At 48.7% G+C, this 19,436-nt stretch overlaps 1 protein-coding gene across 1 annotated transcript in view; it reads right to left on the bottom strand.

Moving 5' to 3' along the window:
* LOC119969135 (piezo-type mechanosensitive ion channel component 2-like) overlaps positions 1 to 19,436 on the bottom strand; it is a 290,064-nt gene that overhangs the window by 103,584 nt on the left and 167,044 nt on the right. The window contains exons 28-30 of the mRNA XM_038802351.1: positions 15,158 to 15,326; positions 12,108 to 12,197; positions 526 to 644 (exon numbers count right to left, since the gene is read on the bottom strand). Of these exons, the coding sequence (XP_038658279.1) occupies positions 526 to 644; positions 12,108 to 12,197; positions 15,158 to 15,326 (378 nt within the window). The remainder of the gene's footprint in view (positions 1 to 525; positions 645 to 12,107; positions 12,198 to 15,157; positions 15,327 to 19,436) is intronic.

Raw genomic sequence — 19,436 nt, 5'->3', positions numbered from 1 at the left:
TTGATTGCGATGGGAGGCAATGAGGGTGGAGAGTCCCTGATACTTGTGGGAGGGGGGTCCCCATGTTTGTGGAGGGGGGGGGGGTGTTATTTTCTGTGCTGATCGGGGTGCCGTTTTCAAATGGCACCCCAATCTCTTTGGATCCGGCCTTGCCGACGCTATCAGGTCCTGTCCTGCCCCGCCACAGTGACAACCCCCTGAATTTTCTTTTCCCGAGTGGCTCAGAATCTGGACTAAGAACTTGACTGTGCGGCTGGAGAGCTATTCGCTGGGTTTCAGTCCTGACACGCTGAAAAAATGTGAAAATTCCACCCCGCATTTCTCTTCAAAGGAATTAAGGCCACAAAGTAAATGCCACACACCCTAATAAAAGATATTGTCCAGCAGGAGGGAAGGAGTGATGTTAATAGTTCTACTCTTCTCAACAGGCCAGAGTAGTTTCCATGTTATGCGAGGAGATTTTGCCATCTGACCATTGAGTCAACTCTCTATCTTGACATATTCTTCCGAAGAAACATGACGTACCTGAACACTCTCCTCGATTCTCCAGTTTTACCCTATAGATTGTGTGTGAAGTCGCACCAAGTTTTGGCTTTGGCGTTCCTGATCGCTTGTACTTCTGTTTAGCCCTGATCCTTTCCATCCTAACGTTGAGGGATGGAAGAAAGATGGAAAAAGGAAAAGAAGGGAGAAATATTAGAAAAAAATAGGGAAAATAATTCCCTCCGCTAAAAACCAACTTCAACATCCAAAGCAAGGGCAATCATCTTCCATTGCATATTTTTACTTTTCCTCTCTCTCAGTGTGTGCATGTCTTGTGTGTCTTTGAATAGAGGGTGGGATGGTAAAAGGGGGTGTAGTAGATTAGCTTGCCATTATTCTATTATAATTATTGCATGTCTTATCTCTATTTTGTTAGAAATAAACAGATGTTGTGTTTCACTTATGCATCTAGTGCCTGTAAGTCATTGCAGTAGTTAAGGCCAAAGATCTTAGAAACTGTATACGAATATTGGTTAATTCACTTATGTTGGGACTCAGGGGCCTGTGGGGCTGGAATTGACTGCACACTCGCCCAGGCTGTCATAACAATTATAGGCAGGAAAACACTGGCAAATTAAAGGAGAACTTTCAGATTTGGAAAGAGAAAAGTGGTAGGTAAAAAAATTCCTTTTGCGGTTGAGACCCCAGAGTCTGTTATTAACTTAGAGCTCACTCCAAATTAAAAGACTATGCCACTGGAGCTGACCTGTGATATTACATTAAAAACACGGCAAAAGCCCATGGAGTAGCATCACCCAGGAATATCCAATGCTATGCTGAGTAAAAAAAGTATTTTGTTGCTATTGCCCTTCACACCAACCTACATGTGCGAGGTTGGATTTTACATTCTCACAAAGGTGAAGACGGCACAAAGGAACTGGCTGACATCTGCAACTGATGCGCGCATTGCCCTCTCCTCCTATGTACCTGAATGGATTGAGATTGTGACCAAGCAGGCTCCTCTTTCCCATTAAGGCTAAGCGAATGTGACTTGTGTCGCAAAGGTCGGCCAGCGTGGGTTGTGCAGGTCGGCCGATGTGGCTCATGAAGGATGGCCAGTGTGGATTGCGAAGGTCGGCCAGTGTGGGTCGTGAAGGTCGGCCCTCGTGTGTTGCAAAAGTCGGCCAGTGTGTGTTACAAAGGTCGGCCGGTTGGCAAAAGTGGATCCCGGGAAAAAAAGTTGAAAAATACTGGTCTAATCTATCAAACCGCTTCAGAATTTTATAAATCGAGCCACCTCCATTTCCAGCGTATTCTTTTTCCTGAACAGAAGAAGACACAAGTTCCATACCAAAAATAGATGATAGCCGTGGGGCTAAAAAGAGTGATGAAATTAGGGAAATTAATACCAGCAGAGATAAAGGCTGGAGCTATCCGGCCATTCATGTCGGTGGGATCTTCCGGTCCAGCCAATGGCACACCTCCGCTGTGGGTTTCTCACTGGCAAGGGGTGCATTCAGTAGGAAACCCTATTGACACTGGCAAAATCAGAAGATCCCGCCATGGCCAATGGCAGGCCATCTCCGCAGTCGGGTTCTGTGGAAAATCCCGCCTGTGGTATTGGAGAAATCTGAAGGACTAAAATCCGACAGATCCCCAGTACCCGATGGCCTACACTCTGGGGTTCTAAAATAGATAACTGTAGAGATAGTGGACATGCTGGTTTTGATTTTTCAAACTTCCTTAGATTTGGGACTGATCCCACAAGATTGGGAGTTGGCAAATGTTAAGAAGGGAGGGAGCAAGAAGACAATTAATTACAATCCTAATTTAGCCTAAAATAAATCTTTGGGAAATGCTGGAATTTATTACTGTTAACAATGCACAGAGAAAAGCATTGTATGATTAAAAGAGGTCAACATAGCCTTACTGAAGGGAAATCTGATTGACAAATTTAGTAACATAGACATAGAGTATTAGGGATTTTTGAGGTTGTAACTAGTAGATAGATATAGGGGAACCAGTAGATGTAGTATACTTGGATCTCCAAAAGACATTTGATAAGATGCCACACAAAAGGCAAGATAAGGGCTCATGGAGTTGAGGGTAATACATTATATCCACCTTCAACACCATAATTCCAGCCAAGCTCATATCAAAGCTCCAAAACCTAGGACTTGGCTCCTCCCTCTGCAACTGGATCCTCGAATTTCTGACCCATAGACACAATCAGTAAGGATAAACAACACCTCCTCCATAATAGTCTTCAATACCAGAGCCCCGCAAGGCCCCCGACTTAGCCCCCTACTATACTCCTTATATACACACAGCTGTGTGGCAAAATGTGGCTCGAACTCCATCTGCACATTTGCTGATGACACAACCGTAATGGGTCGGATCCCGAACAAAGATGAGTCAAAGTACAGGAGGGAGATAGAGAACCTAGTGGAGTGGTAGAACGTCAATAATCTCTCCCTAAATGCCAGCAAAACTAAAGAGCTGGTAATTGACTTCAGGAAGTAAAGTAACGCACACACCCCTGTCAGCATCAATGGTGCCGAGGTGGAGATGGTTGACAGCTTCAAATTCCTGGGTGTGCAACCAACAATCTGTCCTGGTCCACCAATGTCAACGCTACAATGAAGAAAGCACAAGAGCGTCTATACTTTCTCAGGAGACTTCCGGTTGCGGCTATGACCAGCTAAGTCGCACGTTTGGCTGCTCCTGCTACAAAGGTGTTTTCGGGCCGATTGGAGGGCCCCAACGGCGCTGTAAGGACAAATCCCGGTGGGGGAAGGCTCCCTGAAGAGAACCAGACCAACTTTATGGTCGGTACCCGGAGTGGGGTGGTAAAGAAAGCAACAGCAGCTCCCAAAAAAAAGCGGGGGCAGAAGACCAAAATGGCGGCCGGTGGCGCACCCGAGGAATGGAGGAAATGGGCGGAGGAGCAGCAGGCCGCTCTCCTGCGCTTCTTTACGGAGCTGAAAATGGAGCTCTTGGAGTCAATGAATGCGACGACCACCAGGCTGATGGCAGCCCAGGCGACCCAAGAGGCGTCAATTCGGGAGCTGCAACAGGAGATGACTGTGAGGGAGGAGGAGGCCACGGTCCTCGTGGGAAAGGTAGAGGTGCACGAGGCACTCCACCTGAAATGGCAGAGCCGTTTTGAGGAGCTGGATACCCGAATGAGGCGGAAGAACCTGAGGATCTTGGGCCTGGCAGAAGGCCTGGAGGGGTCAGACCTCCCGGGATATGTAGCAGAAATGCTGAGCTCCCTGATGGGGGCAGGGGCCGTCCCTTCGCCCCTGGAGCTGGAAGAGGCCTACAGGGTCATGGCTAGGAGGCCAAGAGCAAATGAGCCCCCGAGGGCGGTGCTGGTGCGGTTCCAGCGACTCAGCGACCGTGAGAGAGTGCTGGAGTGGGCCAAGAGGGAAAGGAGCAGCAAGTGGGAGAATTCGACGGTGAGGGTCTACCAGGACTGGAGTGCGGAGGTGGCAAAGCGGCGGGCCCGGTACAACCGGACGAAGGCGGTGCTACATGCAAAACGGATCAGGTTCGGAATGCTGCAGCCAGCGCGCTTGTGGGTCACCTACAGGAACCAACACCACTATTTTGAGTCCCCAGAGGAGGCGTGGGCCTTTGTACAGGAAGAGAAACTGGACTCGAATTAGACCCAGGGGATACTTGGCGGCCGTAGCCGCTCGGGTACTTTCAGCTGAATTCTTTGTTTGGATTTTGAACTCTTGCTGTGGTTTTTCTTCTGATGTTTTTTCCCCCTTTGCCAACTTCCCTTAGTTATTGTTATTGTGGTTATTCATGGTTATTTATGGTTATTTATGCTGTTTGGTAGAGGGCGACTGTTAAGTACATTGTTATTTGTTATTTATCTGTTATTTATAATGTTAAGTTGGGGAGGTGGGACGGGGGGGAGAGCAGATCGGGGATATGGGCTCCTAGGGGGGGTTCTTTTACAGGCATGGGCGGGGACGGGGATGGAACTGAAGATGGCGGGGTGGGGTGTGGCAGGGCGAAAGCGCGGGCTTTCCTCTGTTTTCCCGCGCGCGGGGCAGAGGAGGGGGGAGGGGAGGAGTGCGGGGCGTGGCTAGCAATGGCGACCTTTCCCGCGCTGGAGCGGGGCCAGGGAGGAGTGGCAAGGGGGGGGAGGCCCCCCCCCCCCCGAGCCGGTAGGGAGTCGGAGTGTGGCAGGAGCAGCCGGGTCAGCGTGAACCAGCTGACTTACGGGAGTACGATGGAGGGTACATCGCGGCTAGGAGGGGTCCTAGCCTGGGGGGGGGGGGGGGGGGGGGGGGGGGAGGGGGGTTAGGGAGGGACACCGGGTTGCTGCTGAAAAGACCAGAAACGGGAAGTGGAGGACTGGAGAGGTGGGGGGAGGGGGACATCGCCATGGGGAGCGGGTCAGAAGGGGAGGGTCGACCCGGGGCGAGCAGGGAACAGGACATGGCTAATCGGCAGGGGAAGGGGGCGGGTCGTCCCGCGACCCGGCTGATCACTTGGAACGTGAGGGGGTTGAATGGGCCGGTCAAGAGATCAAGGGTATTCTCACACCTGAAGGGACTGAAGGCTGATGTAGCAATGTTACAGGAGACCCATTTGAAGGTAGTGGACCAGGTTCGCCTGAGAAGGGGGTGGGTGGGACAGGTGTTCCACTCTGGATTGGACGTAAAGAACCGGGGGGTGGCGATTCTGGTGGGAAAGAGGGTGTCGTTCGTGGCGGAGGAGGTGGTGGCGGATAAGGAGGGTAGGTATGTGATGGTGAAGGGTAAGCTGCAGGGGGAGAAAGTGGTGATGGTCAACGTATATGCCCCGAACTGGGATGATGCGGGTTTTATGAGGCGCCTATTGGGCCTCATTCCGGGACTGGAGGCAGGGGGCTTGATCATGGGGGGGGACTTTAACACAGTGCTGGACCCCGGGCTAGACAGATCGAGCTCAAGGACCAATAGGAGGCCGGCAGCGGCAGAAGTGCTGAGGGGGTACATGGAGCAGATGGGAGGAGTAGACCCATGGAGGTTTGGTAGGCCGAGGGCGAGGGAGTATTCCTTTTTCTCCCACGTCCATAGAGTGTACTCCAGAATCGATTTCTTCGTGTTGAGCAGGGGGCTGATCCCGAGGGTACGGGAAGCTGAGTACTCGGCCATTGCGATCTCTGATCATGCACCGCATTGGGTGGATGTGGAAATGGGGGAGGCGCGGGACCAGCGCCCGCTGTGGCGGCTGGATGTGGGGCTGTTAGCGGACGACGAGGTGTGTAAAAGGGTCCGGAAGAGCATTGAGAGCTATCTGGACTTGAATGACACGGGTGAGGTGCAGGTGGGGATGGTCTGGGAGGCCCTGAAGGCAGTGATCAGGGGAGAGCTGATCTCCATAAGGGCGCACAGAGAAAGAAAGGAGAGGCAGGAGAGGGAGAGGCTGGTGGGGGAGCTATTGGAAGTGGATAGGAGATATGCGGAGGCACCAGAGGAGGGGCTGCTGGGAGAACGGCGCAGCCTGCAGGTCAAGTTCGACCTGCTGACCACCAGGAAGGCAGAGACGCAGTGGAGAAGGGCACAGGGCGCGGTCTACGAGTATGGGGAAAAGGCGAGCAGGATGCTGGCACACCAGCTTCGCAAACGAGATGCGGCTAGGGAGATTGGGGGAGTGAAGGAGAGGGGCGGGAAGGTAGTGCAGAAGGGGCAAGAAGTGAACGGGGTCTTCAGGGATTTTTACAAGGAGTTGTATCGGTCTGAGCCGCCGACGAGGAGAGGGGGAATGGAGGACTTCCTAAACAAATTGAGGTTCCCAAGGGTCCAGGAGGGGCTGGTAGAAGGGCTGGGGGCGCCAATAGGGCTAGAGGAGCTAGTCAAGGGAATAGGTCAGATGCAAGCGGGGAAGGCGCCGGGGCCAGATGGGTTCCCGGTGGAATTCTATAAGAAAAATGTGGACTTGGTGGGGCCGGTACTGGTACGAGCCTTTAATGAGGCGCGAGAGGGGGGGGTTCTGCCCCCGACAATGTCGCAGGCTCTGATCTCCCTGATATTGAAGCGGGATAAAGACCCCGTGCAGTGCGGGTCCTACAGGCCTATCTCGCTTCTGAACGTGGATGCCAAGTTGCTGGCAAAGATCCTGGCAGCTAGAATAGAGGATTGTGTGCCAGGGGTAATCCATGAGGACCAGACGGGGTTCGTGAAGGGGCGGCAGCTCAACACGAACGTGCGGAGATTGCTGAATGTAATTATGATGCCGGCAGTGGAGGGGGAGGCTGAGATAGTGGTAGCGCTGGACGCGGAGAAGGCATTCGATAGGGTGGAGTGGGGGTACCTGTGGGAGACGTTGGAACGGTTTGGGTTTGGGGAAGGGTTTATTAAGTGGGTGAAGTTGCTCTACTCGGCCCCGACGGCGAGTGTAGTGACAAACGGGAGGAGGTCGGAGTATTTCGGGCTCCACCGAGGGACCAGGCAGGGATGTCCCCTATCCCCCCTACTTTTCGCACTGGCGATTGAACCGTTGGCGATGGCACTGAGGGGTTCAGGGGGGTGGAGAGGACTGACTAGGGGAGGGGAGGAACATCGAGTATCGCTGTATGCGGATGATCTACTGCTGTACGTGGCAGACCCAGAAGGGGGAATGCCGGAGATAATGGAACTATTAGCAGAGTTTGGGGACTTTTCGGGGTACAAACTAAATTTGGGCAAAAGCGAGGTTTTTGTGATACACCCGGGGGACCAGGGAGAGGGTATTGGGAGACTCCCCTTCAAGCGAGCAGGAAAGAGCTTTAGGTACTTAGGGGTGCAGGTGGCAAGGAACTGGGGGACCCTCCACAAGTTGAACTTTTCCAGGCTGGTGGAACAGATGGAGGAGGAATTTAAGAGGTGGGACATGGTACCGTTGTCGCTGGCGGGGAGGGTGCAGTCAATCAAAATGACGGTCCTCCCAAGGTTCTTGTTTTTATTTCAGTGCTTGCCCATCTTCCTCCCTAGGGCCTTCTTCAAAAGGTGACGAGTAGCATCATGAGCTACGTGTGGGCGCATGGCACCCCAAGGGTGAGGAGGGTCTTTTTGGAGCGGAGTAGGGACAGTGGAGGGCTGGCACTGCCCAATCTCTCGGGGTACTACTGGGCGGCAAATGTGTCAATGGTGCGCAAGTGGATGATGGAAGGGGAGGGGGCAGCTTGGAAACGAATGGAGAGGGCGTCCTGTGGCAACACAAGCCTGGGGGCCCTAGTAACGGCACCATGGCCGCTCCCCCCCACGAGGTACACCACGAGCCCGGTGGTGGCGGCCACCCTCAAGATATGGGGGCAGTGGAGGCGACATAGGGGGGAAATGGGAGGTCTGTTGGCGGCGCCAATAAGAGGGAACCATAGATTCATCCCGGGGAACATCGACGGGGGATTTCAGAGCTGGTACAGGGTGGGCATACGGCAGCTGAAGGACCTGTTTATAGAGGGGAGGTTTGCGAGCCTGGGAGGGCTGGAGGAGAAGTTTGAGCTCCCCCCGGGAAACATGTTCAGATATTTACAAGTGAAGGCATTTGCTAGGCGGCAGGCGGAGGGGTTTCCCCTGCTCCCCAGTAAGGGGGCGAGTGATAGGGTGCTCTCGGGGGTCTGGGTCGGAGGGGGGAAGATATCAGACATCTACAAGATAATGCAGGAGGCGGAAGCAGCATCAGGGGAGGAGCTGAAAGCCAAGTGGGAAGGGGAGCTGGGAGAGCAGATAGAAGACGGGACGTGGGCGGATGCACTGGAGAAGGTCAACTCTTCCTCCTCGTGTGCGAGACTGAGCCTCATTCAATTTAAGGTGCTGCATAGAGCTCACATGACGGGGACAAGGATGAGCCGGTTCTTTGGGGGTGAGGACAGGTGTGTCAGATGTCTGGGAAGCCCAGCGAACCATGTGCATATGTTCTGGGCATGTCCGGTGCTGGAAGGGTTCTGGAAGGGGGTGGCAAGGACGGTGTCGAAGGTGGTGGGGTCCAGGGTCAAACCAGGATGGGGGCTTGCGATCTTTGGGGTCGGGGTAGAACCGGGGGTACAGGAGGCTAGGGAGGCCGGAATACTGGCCTTTGCGTCCCTAGTGGCTCGACGAAGGATATTAATTCAATGGAAGGACGCGAGGCCTCCAAGCGTTGAAACTTGGATTAACGATATGGCTAGCTATATTCAGCTAGAAAGGATCAAATTTGCCCTGAGAGGGTCGGTACAGGGATTCGCCAGGCGGTGGCAACCTTTCCTTGACTTTTTAGATCAGAGATAGACGTTCGGGGTCGTGGCAGCAGCAACCCGGGGGGGGGGGGAGGGAGGGGAGGGGGGGAGGGGAGGGGGGGGCAGCAAGGGTCGTGGGGGGACATGCACGACTGTAACGCGGGCAAGTCTGCTCGCTGCTCATGTCTGAAACTGTAGGCTGCCTTGTTTGTTAAGGTTGCCTGGGGGGGGGGGGGGGGGGGGGGAGGACTGGTGCGCGCGAGAGGGTGGGCGTGGGAGGGACATTTGCCTAGAGGGATTGTGTTGTAAATAATTTAAAAATTAGTAGGGGTAAATGTTTGTATGGAAAAACTCTTTCAATAAAAATTATTTAAAAAAAAAAAAATACTTTCTCAGGAAACGAAGGAAATTTGGCATGCCCACGTTGACTCTTTTTTATTTTTACAGATGTACCATAGAAAGCATCCTATCTGGCATGGCAACTGTTCGGTCCAAGACTGTAAGAAACTATGGAGAGTGGTGAATACAGCCCAGTCCATCACGCAAACCTGCCTCTCATCCATTGACTCTGTCTATACCTCCCGCTGCCTTGGGAAAGCGGGCAGCATAATCCAATACCCCTCTCACCCGGGGTGTTCACTCTTCCAACTTCTTCCATCGGGTAGGAGATACAAAAGTCTGAGAACATCCATTAACAGATTCAAAAACAGCTTCTTCCTCACTGTTACCAGACTCCTGAATGACCCTCTTATGGACTGATCTGATCTCTTCAAACTTTTTCTCTACCATGCAATACTGTACTTCATATGCTTCACCCAATGCCTGTGACTGTGTATTTACATTGTGTATTTATGTATGCCCTATGTTTTCCTCATGTATGGAATGATCTGTCTGCACGCAGAACAAAACTTTTTCCTGTACCTCGGTGCACGAGACAATAAAACAATCCAATCCAATCCCATATTAGCATGAATAGAGGATTGGCTAATGGATTTGAAATGGGGAGTAGGCATTAATTGGGCTTTTTCAAGTGGACGGGCAGTGAATAGTGGAGTGCCGCAAGGGTCAGTGCTGGGGCCTCAGCTATTTACCATCTATAATAATGACTTAGATGAAGAGACAGAGAGTAATGTATCCAGGTTTACTGATCATGCAAAGCTAGATGGAAAAATAAGCTATGTGGAGGACACAGAGAGGCTACGAAGAGATATAGACAGGTTATGTGAGTGGAAACAAATCGCACTCCCCCTCTCTCCACCACAAGGATCATCAGACAATATATGGCCCACATATACTTCGGATAAAATGACTGAGCACAGTCCCAGATTCAACATTCGGCTTCACATGATACAAACTTATCAAACCAGGATAACCAACGGTGCATGACATCACACCTGAATTATTCACTTCCCTGCAAACAAATAAATTGACAACATCTGCAGACAACAACATGATTATCAGGTAGCAAAGTCCAGGATAAGAAATGAGATTTGAGATAGTCCTCAGAATAAAGACCTCTCCATTGGCGCATGAAGAAAGTAAAAGTCAAGGATAAGGCAAGATAAGAATCGCCGAACATTCTTCAGGATCGCCCAAGCATTTCAACAATCAAAACATGAAACACCAACCTGCCGTCACACCAGAATCCAGGTGATCAACAGCTTAAGCTCCAGTCAGGGCAGATGACTCAACTGGTTCGGCCACACCCAAATCCTCCCGACCGACACCAGGAACATCACAGCACAAGACCAGTGGTTGGAAAACCACACCGACCCCAGGCCTCTAAGACAGGATTAGATGCGCTCAATTGAATTTAATTTGCCCAGCCTCCAGATCAAGATTCCCAAAACATGGCACCCGATTCTGGAACTCAGCTGGCATTTTCTCCATCCCCTCACCTTGGAAACCGGGTTCAGCAAATCTCCACTCCAGTTCCCCCTGTCTCTCACCTGACTCCATCAGCATCGGCAAAAGGACATACAAAAGGAACTCGACTGTACGGAGGCAGGCTACCATCAGGGGCAGTGCTCCTTCTATTGCACAAAGCTCCTCGTGTGCCTCCATAAGAACACGCCGCAACTTTTGGACTTTGGCCCTGACGGCCTGCACCTCAGAGATGGGAATTTCAGTCAGAACAGCATCTTCGTTGGCAGCCATCATCTGTCGATGGACACCACACTGTCAGGGTGGGAGTCCGCTCAAAAGCAACTGCACTACTAAAGGCCGGGCCCCACTTCAACTCCTTCCAGCCACTGCGAAGCAGTGAGGATTTAAACATTCTAACTCGGCTCTATCATGCCGAAACACCGACCAACAATTCTCGGGGCTCAGTATAAACCATGTAAACCAAGAAAAGAAATGTGCACAAGGATGAAAACACGGATTAAAAAATGAACAGAGCCAGAGGTCGCAAAAACGCAGCCCCCCCCCCGCATTCACATCATGTGATCCCCTGAGGAGTATTTTTTAAAAAGGTGAGAAACCTGTAAGCTTTGATGTTGAGAGAGATTTGAGTGTGCTTGTACAATCAAAGTTAGCCTGCAGGTGCAACAAGCAATTAGGTAGAGAAATGGAATGTTGACCTTTATTACAAAGGGGATTGGAGTACAGGAAGAAAGAAGTTTGCTGCAGTTGTGCAGGGTTTTGGTGAGACCACATCTGAATACAAACATTTGTGAATCTTTATCATTTCCTACCCCAGTGGGTTACGGATGCTCCATCGTTGAATTTATTTAAGGCTGCGAGAGATAGATTTTTTTAAAGCCCCAGAGAATTTGGGATCTGTGGGCAGGAAAATGGAGTTAAGCCCAAGATCAGCCATTATCGCATCGAATGGCAGAGCAGGCACGATGGGCCATGTGATCTATTCCTCGTCCTGTTTCTTGTATCATTTTGTCCTTTTTTAATGTGCGTTCAAAATGAAACCAGAACACAGGAACCAATTAAATGTATCAAACTACCCCCCCCGCCCCACCCCCAACTACCCCCCCACCCACCAACTCCCCCACTACTGCCCCTCCTCCCAACTATCAGAGAGAAATTAGTTGAACACAGTCCCAGGAATTTAACATTTGCATATACTCCCAGGTGTCCAGGACTCGCTACAGGCTCACTGGAACCCAATAATGTCTAATATTTGTCAGGTATCTTTCCCCAAGGTCACTTGTGTCGCTGCGTGGTATGTGCAGGAAAGTAGCCAGAGAGGCCAACTCTCCTTTTTGGTTTCATTCCATCAACACAGCTTCCACTAGATATCAACTGGGAGTAACATTGGGATTTTGCTTTTTGGACAATTATGGTTATCATTATGAAGCTGCTCTATTGGGATTTCAGGGTTGAGTCTTTGAGTAAGAGGATTTTACTGCATTGAACATTTCCCCTTGGTGTGCACACATCATACAGCAGATCTATACACTCAACTTACTGTTTCTTCAACATCTCCATGGATATGCTCTCTTTCTCCAATCTTGCTGTGACACCTTTTTTAACCTTAGCTTCAAACAGTTCAGCTCCTCTATGCAAACAAAAGATTTGCATTGATCAATTATGTACCATCTGATCATCATCTCAGAGTTATGTGTTTATTTACGACCTGAATAGCTCTGTAGTATATTGTAATAGCCGAGCATTTTGTTAAACTGCCCTCTCTGCTGGGGAAGTGTAAGTAAAGTTGTTCAGCAATGACTGTCTGCAGGGCACAATAGCAAGATAGTGATGTGGATAGCATGAAATTCTATTTTGCAATTAATTTGAGAAATTAAGGACTGAACAACATTATAGAACAGTACAGCACAGAACAGGCCCTTTGGCCCTCGATGTTGTGCCGAGCAATGATCACCCTACTTAAACCCACGTACCCGTAACCCAACAATCCCCCCATTAACCTTACACTACGGGCAATTTAGCATGGCCAATCCACCTAACCCACACATCTTTGGACTGTGGGAGGAAACCGGAGCACCCGGAGGAAACCCACGCACACACGGGGAGGACATGCAGACTCCACACAGACAGTGACCCAGCCGGGAATCGAACCTGGGACCCTGGAGCTGTGAAGCATTGATGCTAACCACCATGCTACCGTGAGGCCCCATTGTGACATACATTTTTATACCTTCCAAAGTTGATTTTGAGGAAGTTTGAGAAATTTGAAAGATTTTCGGTGGGTGCATGTCGTGTTCAGGCACAGAATTGAGAAATGGCACCGAAGACATATTTAGGGACAATGGGGTATGGCAGCATGGTAGCATTGTGGATAGCACAATTGCTTCACAGCTCCAGGGTCCCAGGTTCGATTCCGGCTTGGATCACTGTCTGTGTGGAGTCTGCACATCCTCCCAGCATATGCGTGGGTTTCCTCCGGGTGCTCCGGTTTCCTCCCACAGTCCAAAGATGTGCAGGTTGGGTGGACTGGCCATGATAAATTGCCCTTAGTGTCCAAAATTCAATGATCTATGATTAACCTAGGACAAAATTTCGGCACAACATCGTGGGCCGAAGGGCCTGTTCTGTGCTGTATTTCTCTATGTATTTCTCTAATGGAGGAAATTAATCCCAACAAAGAGGACAGTTATAATTACACATAAAATCTCTATTTTTGACTGAAAGTGAATAAATTACATGACTTCCTCATGATAATGAAGGCCAAATGCTTTTGAGATGGTGGAGTATGAGTTTGCCCCACTGAGAGGTGGAGCTCCCGCAACAGCAGATGAGCAAACCAGAATATAAAAACCCCGACTGAGTATGTTTTGGATGCTGCTAGTGCCTTCTGGGACCAGAGTACATAGAGTCTTCGTTCGACTGTGAATTTTACATTCCTTGCTCTTCCTGTGTGGCCTCTTCTGTGAACTGAACAGTATAAATTGCTTTTTTTAAGTTGGGAAGGAGTGCAATGTATTGTTATAGCCGATAATTTTGTTATACCGTTCTGTTGCTGAGGATGTATAAATGAAGTTTTTCAATCATGGATGCCTGCAGTTAAGCATTACTCATTGAGCAGTCTTACTCAATGCAATACACAACAGAATAACTCTGACAAGGATGACATGGAATTTATTTTACACTTCATTTGAGAAATGAAGGACGGGAGAACATTTGACACAAGTGGCATAAATGTCATATTTGTCAATATTTTTCCAATATTACTGTGGTAGGCTCATGTATGGGTGTGACAAATGTCATTCAACTGAAACAGTTAGACTGCAAGGTTAAAGACATCATAGAGAAAGCAAGTGTTTTGAAGTGGAGATGATAGGATAAGAACATAGCATGGTGGTTAGCATAAATGCTTCACAGCTCCAGGGTAGAATCCAGGTTCGATTCCCGGCTGGGTCACTGTCTGTGCGGAGTCTGCACGTCCTCCCCGTGTGTGCGTGGGTTTCCTCCGGGTGCTCCGGTTTCCTCCCACAGTCCAAAGATGTGCGGGTTAGGTGGATTGGCCATGCTAAATTGCCTGTAGTGTCCTAAAAAGTAAGGTTAAGGGGGGGGGGGTTATTGGGTTACGGGTATAGGGTGGATATGTGGGTTTGAGTAGGGTGATCATGGCTCGGCACAACATCGAGGGCCGAAGGGCCTGTTCTGTGCTGTACTGTTCTATGTTAACAGTGAGCGGACTGAATAGAAATTTGCATTAGGAAGATAAGGGAGATGACCTGAAGTTTAACTACTGTATTCAAAAGAACAATGTAAAATTGGCAAAGATTGAAAAAGTAATAAAACAAAGTATTAAGTTTATTTTACCCAAAAGTGGTAACCACAAAATAACATGAAAAATCAGTACACTCTAGAAAAGGGAAGCTCCAAAGGGAAGCAAAGGCAACATATTTAAATATGAAAAGGGGAAACATAGTAAAGAGAGATTGAAAGTTGTCTAGGTAAGTGTGTCCATGAGATCCTGAAACAACATGTGTGCTGAAACAGATTGTGAAGAAGGCACCTTGCCGCCACTCTCAGAGAAGACAAGTGCTGTGTCTGTAAAGTTTTGACACAAGCTTTGGTTTTCCAGTCTCGAATGAGAGAGGGAGAAGCCTGCAAAATATTTCCCTGTAGTGACAGTGAGTGTTTGTTGTAATCTTACTGGAATTTTTATAGAGGAAATCTATGGGGACTGCTGCTTTAAAAGGGTGGTTAGCTCTGAATTTAACTGAGCAAAAATTTTGTTGGGAAATGTTCATAGAACTACTGTCAACTCTAAATGTAATCTTGTGTGTTTAAATTTTCTTCTTTCAATAAACGTGCAAACTTTATATTTAAAATCTCCAAAAGTGGTTGGACATTTCCCCCCTGACTTCAGTGCAGATACCTTCTCATAATAAAATACAAATTGGAAATTATTGTGATAGCTTGTCCAAATTTCCCTTTGGGTTGTAGGCTGTCTGGCATTTACCACCTTCCACATCATAACACATTGTTTAGAACAGGGTCCTGCTAAAGTGGTTTAGCCAGAGTGGTTTATCAACTTTGAGTTCTTACCTTGCCGCCAGCAGTTTGGAAGCCTTCAGATCTGCCACTACATGCAGGAAGTAGTAACTCAGAAAGACTCTCCTCTGGGCTAGTAGGAAAAGAAAACAGGTGCTGTCCCATATAATGCCTGCCTGCTTATTTGGGACTTCGCAGGCTTCTTGCAGGTCATCCGTATTTGCTGAAAACATATGATGGGAAATTGGTAAAACCTTATGAGAAATCTGAGTGCAACAGTAGAGAGCCAGCCAGCAACCTTTGGGTTAAGTTTCGTTCCTGCCAATTTTGCCCGCTCCTCTCCTGAAGGGGCTGCCTTTGGTCCAATTGAGGGATGCTAACCCGGAGTCTCCCCGGATAGTGAACTATCAGGAATTATACAATAAGGAAAAAAGGAAGAATATATGACTTCCATGAGAAGGGACCTGTCTGAGCAACAATGGTGGGAGCTTGAGGACAGGTTGGTTAGAGGCAAGAAGTCATTTTATGACGCCTAGTGGAATAAGTCCAGAGTCGGTAACGTGAGGTTCAGACACTAGTCACCTTCCAACGTCTCTCAACCTGGTCACTTTTTCTGAGGTACCTCAACAGTGTGCGTTGGCAGGTTACTTAACAAAATGGGCAGCACAAACCAACACTTGCCAAATAGTGGGACTTCCGTTGGTGACCATGGAGTGAGTGGTGGCACATTTGGTGACTCCCGCTCAAGGGGGAATTGTTTGGTCCTTTTATTTAGGGGCTGTCTGCTGGTGTGAGGTGCATGAGCACTGAGAGTTAGCAGTGCTCCTCAGGTGGGGCCTATTTATGCCTTCTCAGATGAGGATTGTAATGAGCAAGAGGTAGCAGTCTGTCAGAGGGGATCAAATAGAAACACAGGATGTATTTTTAGGGTTCTGTTGTGGTGGGGGCTAGGCCATTCTTTGGCAGGACTGGGAGATCTTACTGATGGGAGAGGCTGTAAACTTTTGCCACAGTGCCAAGCAACCAATTCACAGTTTTACATCATCTATTATTAGTCTCTTGTTATCTTCAACAAGGATTGATTAAACATTAGTCCATCAAAAGGATATTACCCGATCGCTGTGACCCATGTATCAGTTGACAATGACCCATGCCATCATATGGCAATCTATTAGCAAAGTTGAATTTTCTTGCCTCCCCTGCTCCCCAGATAAGTCAATACCCCATTAAGTCTACGTTTATATACTGATCCTTTTTTAAAAATGTATTTACTGGTTAATCCAGCATTTATTGCTCATCCCTAGTTGCCCTTCAGAAGGTGGTGGTGAGTTGCCTTCTTGAACCGCTGCAGTCCCTGAGGTATAGGTACTCCCATAGTGTGCTTAGGGAGGGAGTTCCAAGATTTTGACCCAGTAACAGTGAAAGAATGGCGATATATTTCCAAATCGGGGTGGTGGCATCGCTGCTGATGGCAGTAGGGAAGAAGCTGTTCTTGAGTCGGTTGGTACGTGACCTCAAACTTTGGTATCTTTTTCCTGACGAAAGGAGGTAGAAGAGAGTATGTCCGGGGTGCGTGGGGTCCTTAATTATGCTGGCTGCCTTTCTGAGACAGCGGGAATTATAGATAGAGTCAATGGATGGGAGGCTGGTTTGTGTGATGGATTGGGCTACATTCACGACCTTTTGTAGTTTCCTGGGGTCTTGAGCAGAGCAGGCTCCATACTAAGCTGTGATACAACCAGAAAGAATGCTTTCTATGGTGCATCTGTAGAAGTTAGTGAGGGTCATAGCTGACATGCCATGCCATCTATGTGAATGTTTGTGGAAGGGGGAGCAATCAAGTGGGCTGCTTTGTCCAGGATGGTGTTGACTGCTTGAGTGTTGTTGGAGCTGCACTTATCCAGGCAAGTGGAGAGTATTCCGTTACACTCCTGAGTACCTTGTAGATGGTTTGAGGTGTCAGGAAGTGAGTTACTCGCTGTAGGATTCCTAGCCTTTGACCTGCCCTGGTCAAACAGACAAGTTATGTTGAAATTTTATCCTGAGCCTTCGTTAGACCACACTTAAGAGTTTTGAGCATGCCTCTGGTCTCCATTTAACAAAAAGACTATGACAACAAGAAGCACTTGTAAAAGTGCAAAAAAGATTTAGAAGGATGTCACCAGAGGTGTGAGGACACAGCATCAAGAACGGCTGGAGCTCTTTTCTCATGAAAGAATGAGCAATGACCTGATAGAATAGCACAGTGGTTAGCACTATTCCTTCACAGCGCCAGGGACCCAGAGTCGATCCCGGCTTGGGTCACTGTCTGTGCGGAGTCTGCACATTCTCTCCTTGTCTGCGTGGGTTTCCTCCGGGTGCTCCAATTTCCTCCCACAAGTCCCGAAAGACGTGCTTGTTAGGTAATTTGTACATTCTGAAATTCTCCCTCCATGTACCCGAACAGATGCCAGAGTGTGACGACTAGGGGCTTTTCACAGTAACTTAATTGCAGTGTTAATGTATGCCTACTTGTGACAATAAAGATTATTATTATTGTTATTATTACTGATCAATTGTAACCCCCAAGATGTTGATTGTGGGGGATTCAGTGATGGTAATGCCATTGAATGTAAATGGGCAATGGTTAGATCCTCTTTTTTAGGAAATGGTCATTACCTGGCACTTGTGTGGTGCAAATGTAACTTGCCACTTGTCAGTCCAAGCCTGGATATTGTCCAGGTCTTGCAGCATTTGGACATGAACTGTTTCATTATCTGAGGAGTCGCGAAAGGTGAATTGTGCAGTCATCTGGGAACATCCCCGCTTCTAACCTCATGATGGAAGGGAGGTCATTGATGAAGCAGCTGAAGATGGTTGGGCCTAGGAAACTACCCCGACAAACTCCTGCATTGATGTCTTGGAGCTGAGGTGATTGACCTCCAACCACCACAACCGTCTTCCTTTGTGCCAGGCAATACTCCAACCAGCGAATAGATTTCCCCCTTTAGCTAGGGCTCCTTGATGCCACATTTGGTCAAAAGCTGTCTTGATGTCAAGGGCAGTCACTCACCTCACCTCTGACATTCAACTCTTTTGTCCGTGTTTGAACCAAGGCTGTAATGAGGTCAGGAGCTAAGTGACACTGGCGGAACCCAAACTCAGTGTTCATGAGCAGGTTATTGCTGAGTAATGATAGCACTGTTGATGATTCATTCCATCACTTTGCTGATGATGGAGAGTAGACTAATAGGGCGGAAATTAGCGGGGTTGGATTTGTTCTGTTTCTTGTTTACAGGACACACCTGGGCAATTTCCAACTTGTCGGGTAGATACTGATGTACTGGAACACCTTGGCTAGGGGTTCTGCAGCACAAGTCTGCAGTACCAATGCTGGAATATTGTCAGGGCCCATAGCCTTTGCAGGATCCAGAACCTTCAGCCGTGTCTCGCTATCACGTGGGGTGAATCGAATTGGCTGAAGACTGATTTCTGTGATGATTTGGGCCTCCGGAGATTAACCTTAATTACTTTACTTGGTAGCACGCTAGTAATGAACTGGGAACCACAATCTGACGTTCTGACAGTGATGAGTGTGACAATAACATCTGCATTTATAGAACGCCTTGAAATCAGTAAAATATCACCAGAGCACGAGCGAGGAAAATCTGACACTAATCGACCAAAGGAAATGTTAGGGCAGGCGACCAAATGTTTGTTCAAAGATGTTGGGTTTTTCAGGAATATCTGAAAGCTGAGGTGAGTGATGGAGAGGTGGGGAGGTTCAGTAAGGTATTCCCAGAGTTCAGAGATGCATGCACTGCTGTCAGTGGTGGATCGACTGAGATCAAGGTGCACAAGAGACTGGAATTGGAGGAAAGCAGAGATTTTGGATCTTTATTAGGCTGGAAGAGATTACGGAGATAGGAAGGGCTGAAGCCATAAAAGGATTTGAAAATGAGGAGAGCATTTCAAATGGAGGGGCTGTGGGACTAGGAGCTAATGTAGTGAACACAACGGTTACAGGTGAAGAGAACTTTGCACACGTTGTATCAGCAGAAGTTGGATGACCTCAGTTTACGGAGGGTACAAGGTTGGAGACCAGCCAGGAGAACACTGGAATAGTCAAGTCTAGAATTAACAAAGTCATGCATAAGGGTTTCAAGCAGATGAGACAGGGTAGAAGTAGATGGTTTTGCTGATGGAGAAGATGAGGTCAGAGACTCAACTGAGGTCAAGTATGATGCCAAGGTTGTGAAAAGTCAGGTTCACTCTTAGACAGTGACCAAGGAAAGGGACGGAGTCAGTGGCTAGGGAACGGAATTTGTGATGAGGCTGAAGACATTGGTTTTTT

The sequence above is a fragment of the Scyliorhinus canicula genome, chromosome 7, assembly GCF_902713615.1.
Source record: "Scyliorhinus canicula chromosome 7, sScyCan1.1, whole genome shotgun sequence".
In the NCBI taxonomy this organism is placed as follows: domain Eukaryota; kingdom Metazoa; phylum Chordata; class Chondrichthyes; order Carcharhiniformes; family Scyliorhinidae; genus Scyliorhinus; species Scyliorhinus canicula.
The sequence above is the reverse complement of the archived record's forward strand: the minus strand, read 5'-3'. Positions and strand labels throughout refer to the sequence as shown.